Raw genomic sequence first — 3,438 nt, forward strand, 5'->3', positions numbered from 1 at the left:
CGTCGATGTATTTTACTTTTATGTTATGATTTATAGTTTGATGTTATGTTATTCATTATCAGTCATCCCATGATATAATGTTGTTTGTTTTAGATATAAATTTCAATCATTTAAAAGACATTCAACAGAAATATTTGGTACGAATAACAAGTTTCATTACACATAGGAAACAACTTAGTTCCAGACAAGTGCTAATACATTAACAAATAAAAACAATTAGAAGACAAGTGCTAATACATTAACAAATAAAAACAGACATAGCAAATCTCCTACTGATTTCCAGCAGTCCCGCTGGGGCCTGCGGCTTGTGGACAACTACGCCTGGTGTGACCTGGCTGCCTGCAGAGGCCACATCTCTTTGGCCGGTTCGGATCTGCTTCATCCATGTTGGTGCGAATTCTTGTGGATCTAGGACGACCCTCCCTCGCACGCCTCATACTAGGGTCCGGTATAACGGTAGGCCCGGCATAAGGTGGCCAGAAACCCTCTGGAATGGGAGGTGTAAATCCCATCTGATAGACACCGAAAACGGAACTAAGGCGATAGACCTCGTGGACGTAAGGCTGCCATGTAAGTCGTGAATAAGCACAGCATGCCAGTGCGTGCGGACAGGGAAAATGAAGTGCTTGGAAGTATCCACAATCACAAGTCTTAGACCCTAATGAGACCCTGTACGTACCAAGAGAGAATGAACCTGTCGGAGTCGTCTCAGCAATGGTGTACTCCGAGTTATCCCTGTCGTAAACAGTAACCGTGAAGCACCTGGCTGTCTTCAGGTTGGCCTCGATACACTTTACTAGGTATTGACTGAATTGTTGTCCAGTACCCATCTGAGCCTCTGCCTCCCTACCCTTACGAACAAATAGCTCTGCTAGCCTTCCGTATGTGGCCTTCACCAGCGAGCAAACAGAGAGGTTTCTTACCCCCTTCAGGATTGAGTTGACACATTCCGAAATATTGGTCGTCATGTGCCCGAATCTCCGACCCTCATCACAGTACTGTGTCCACAACGAATACTCGATTCGGTTCGCCCAGTCACACATTGCCGGATTCTCAGAGCGGAGAATGTCAAACCAGTAGTCGAACTCCACTTCGGTCTTTGCATATGCGGCATTAACAAGAAGCCTCCGGGCATCTTTTCCCTTGAACGTCAAGGCAAAATTCGCTGCAACGTGTCGAATGCAGAACGCCCGGTACGCAGCCAGGGGTAGCCATCCCCCATCCGGAGCCTCGAGGGCTGCCTTGATGCCGTTATGCCTATCTGAAATAACTAACAGACCCGGCTGAGGTGTCACGTGCTCTCGGAGGTGGGAAAGAAAGAAAGACCATGACTCAGCATTCTCACCCTCAACTAGTGCAAATGCCACGGGGAGGATGTTCGAGTTTCCGTCCTGTGCAATGGCGACTAGCAATGTTCCACCATACTTCCCATATAGATGGGTGCCATCAATACTAACCAAAGGCTTGCAATGACGGAATGCCTGGATACAAGGGGGGAAAGTCCAGAACAGCCTATGAAAATAGACCTGCGACTCGTCAACCTGTCCCCCAACTCGAACAGGGCAAGTCCTCAGGACGGCTACAGTGCCAGGCATCGTCAGCTGAACTCCTAAAACCCACCTAGGGAGCTCATTGTACGACTCGTCCCAGTCCCCATATATGACGGCAACGGCCTTCTGCTTCACCATCCATACCCTCCTGTACGTTGGCCTAAACCCAAAGTGTGCGGCCGTGGCATTTTGAAGCACCTTGATGTTCACAGCTGCATCAGCCCTAACCATCGGCATAATGAAGGTGGATATCACATGGTAGTCCAGACTCCTATGGTCGCTGGAGATGGAGCTGGCGAGACATGTATGCGGTCCGTTGTATCGCTTCACTTCCCAGATACCCTTTCGCTGTCGGAGACTCAACCGAATCAGCCATGTGCACCCATTCCCAAACTCAGAACACTTTCCCACATACCTGCGGTAGTCAGACTCTACGACCTTGTACTGGACCCCTCGACGGATACTGTACGTCTTCACACTCAACAGCGCCTCATCCTTATCCTGAAATTGTTGGCCAACTTGGAATTCGTTCATACCGGCAGACCCCTCGGTTTCTCTAGCGCCAAATCCTGAGGGCTGCAGAGCATTTTCGTCCTGCCGCATGGCATCCAGGTCCAACGACGAAAAATGGGGTGGATACTGCTGTGTGCCGGAACTAGATCCACCTGTAGCCCTTCTCGGAACAGTAGTTCCAACATCATCGCCGCTTTCATCAGCGATCATATCCGGCTCCACGCCATCGTCATCTGGATCATCAAACAAACCATCACCAAAGCCAGCCGGTGTGGGACAATGTACCTCGGTGGGAATATGTTCCCCATACCGAACCTCGTCTCCAACATTGCCGCTCAGATCAACGGCAAACGAAGGGGACGCAACAGGCTGCATCGGTGGCTCATTCACAGGAGCAGAGGATGAAGCAACAGCAGGTCTCGAGCTCGAGCCGGCAACCGCGGCTATAGTATTGGCATTCCGGTTCGAACCACCCGAGCTGGATACCACATCAACCAACTTTGCCAACAACTCTGGTGTCCTTACCTCGGGAAACTGCCTACGACAAAGAAACATAACCTGCAAGTCCTCGTCACTACCGATTGTGGAACAATCGAACTTCACGGTGTCATGGAGCACCGCTGTTGGAATGCGGTAGAAAAACTTCTTGACCCTTTTAACTCCTTCGAGACCAAGCTTCTCCAGCACAGAGCTAACAAGAGCATCGTAGGTGGTTGTTGGCGTCACGATAATACATAGGGGATCCTTATCAGTGAACTTCACGCCGGACCGAGTTTTTCTCTTAATCGACCCTCTGTAATGTACCAGCACTAGGAAACTCTCCGCACTAGCCATCTCCCCTCTTTGTTGAGAGCATCATGAGTTCACAGCATATATATACAGCTCTGGTTCGCACTATATATATATATATAATTCGAAACAATTTGTTTCGAATTATGATGTATCACACGCTAACATACTAATTCGAATTAACTAAATTCGAATTAGTTAAGTGTAATTCGAAACAAGTTGTTTCGAATTACTTTATTTTGTTTCCTTCCTAGTAATTCGAATTAAGTCAATTCGAATTACTTTAAGTCGTTACATGCACATAATTCGAATTATATCACTTCGAATTACTTGAGAGTATAATTCGAATCTTATTGATTCGAATTATATAATAATTCGTTCTGGTGGATTCAGGTGTGGATTTTTGATTTGGCTGATTTGGGTAATTTGGAGCTCTCCTTGGCTTATTTTAGTTTTTTACCCAAGATTTTATATTAGTCATTTTAGTCCTTACGCTATTAATGATGTTAAAATTTGTTGATGTGACACGATAAGTGACACCATAATACACTCTTAGTAGTCCTAATTGGCGGCTAATATGATAATT

The 3,438-nt window shown here is 46.9% G+C and overlaps 1 protein-coding gene across 1 annotated transcript; it reads right to left on the minus strand.

The window, feature by feature from the left end:
* Positions 1-269: 269 nt before the first annotated feature.
* On the minus strand, positions 270-2,897 carry LOC107490485 (uncharacterized). Its single transcript, XM_016111263.1, has one exon. The coding sequence runs from the start codon at positions 2,895-2,897 to the stop codon at positions 270-272; it is 2,628 nt and encodes an 875-aa protein (XP_015966749.1).
* Between the last annotated feature and the right edge of the window lie 541 nt (positions 2,898-3,438).

This window comes from Arachis duranensis, chromosome 5 (assembly GCF_000817695.3).
Source record: "Arachis duranensis cultivar V14167 chromosome 5, aradu.V14167.gnm2.J7QH, whole genome shotgun sequence".
Taxonomy (NCBI): Eukaryota; Viridiplantae; Streptophyta; class Magnoliopsida; order Fabales; family Fabaceae; genus Arachis; species Arachis duranensis.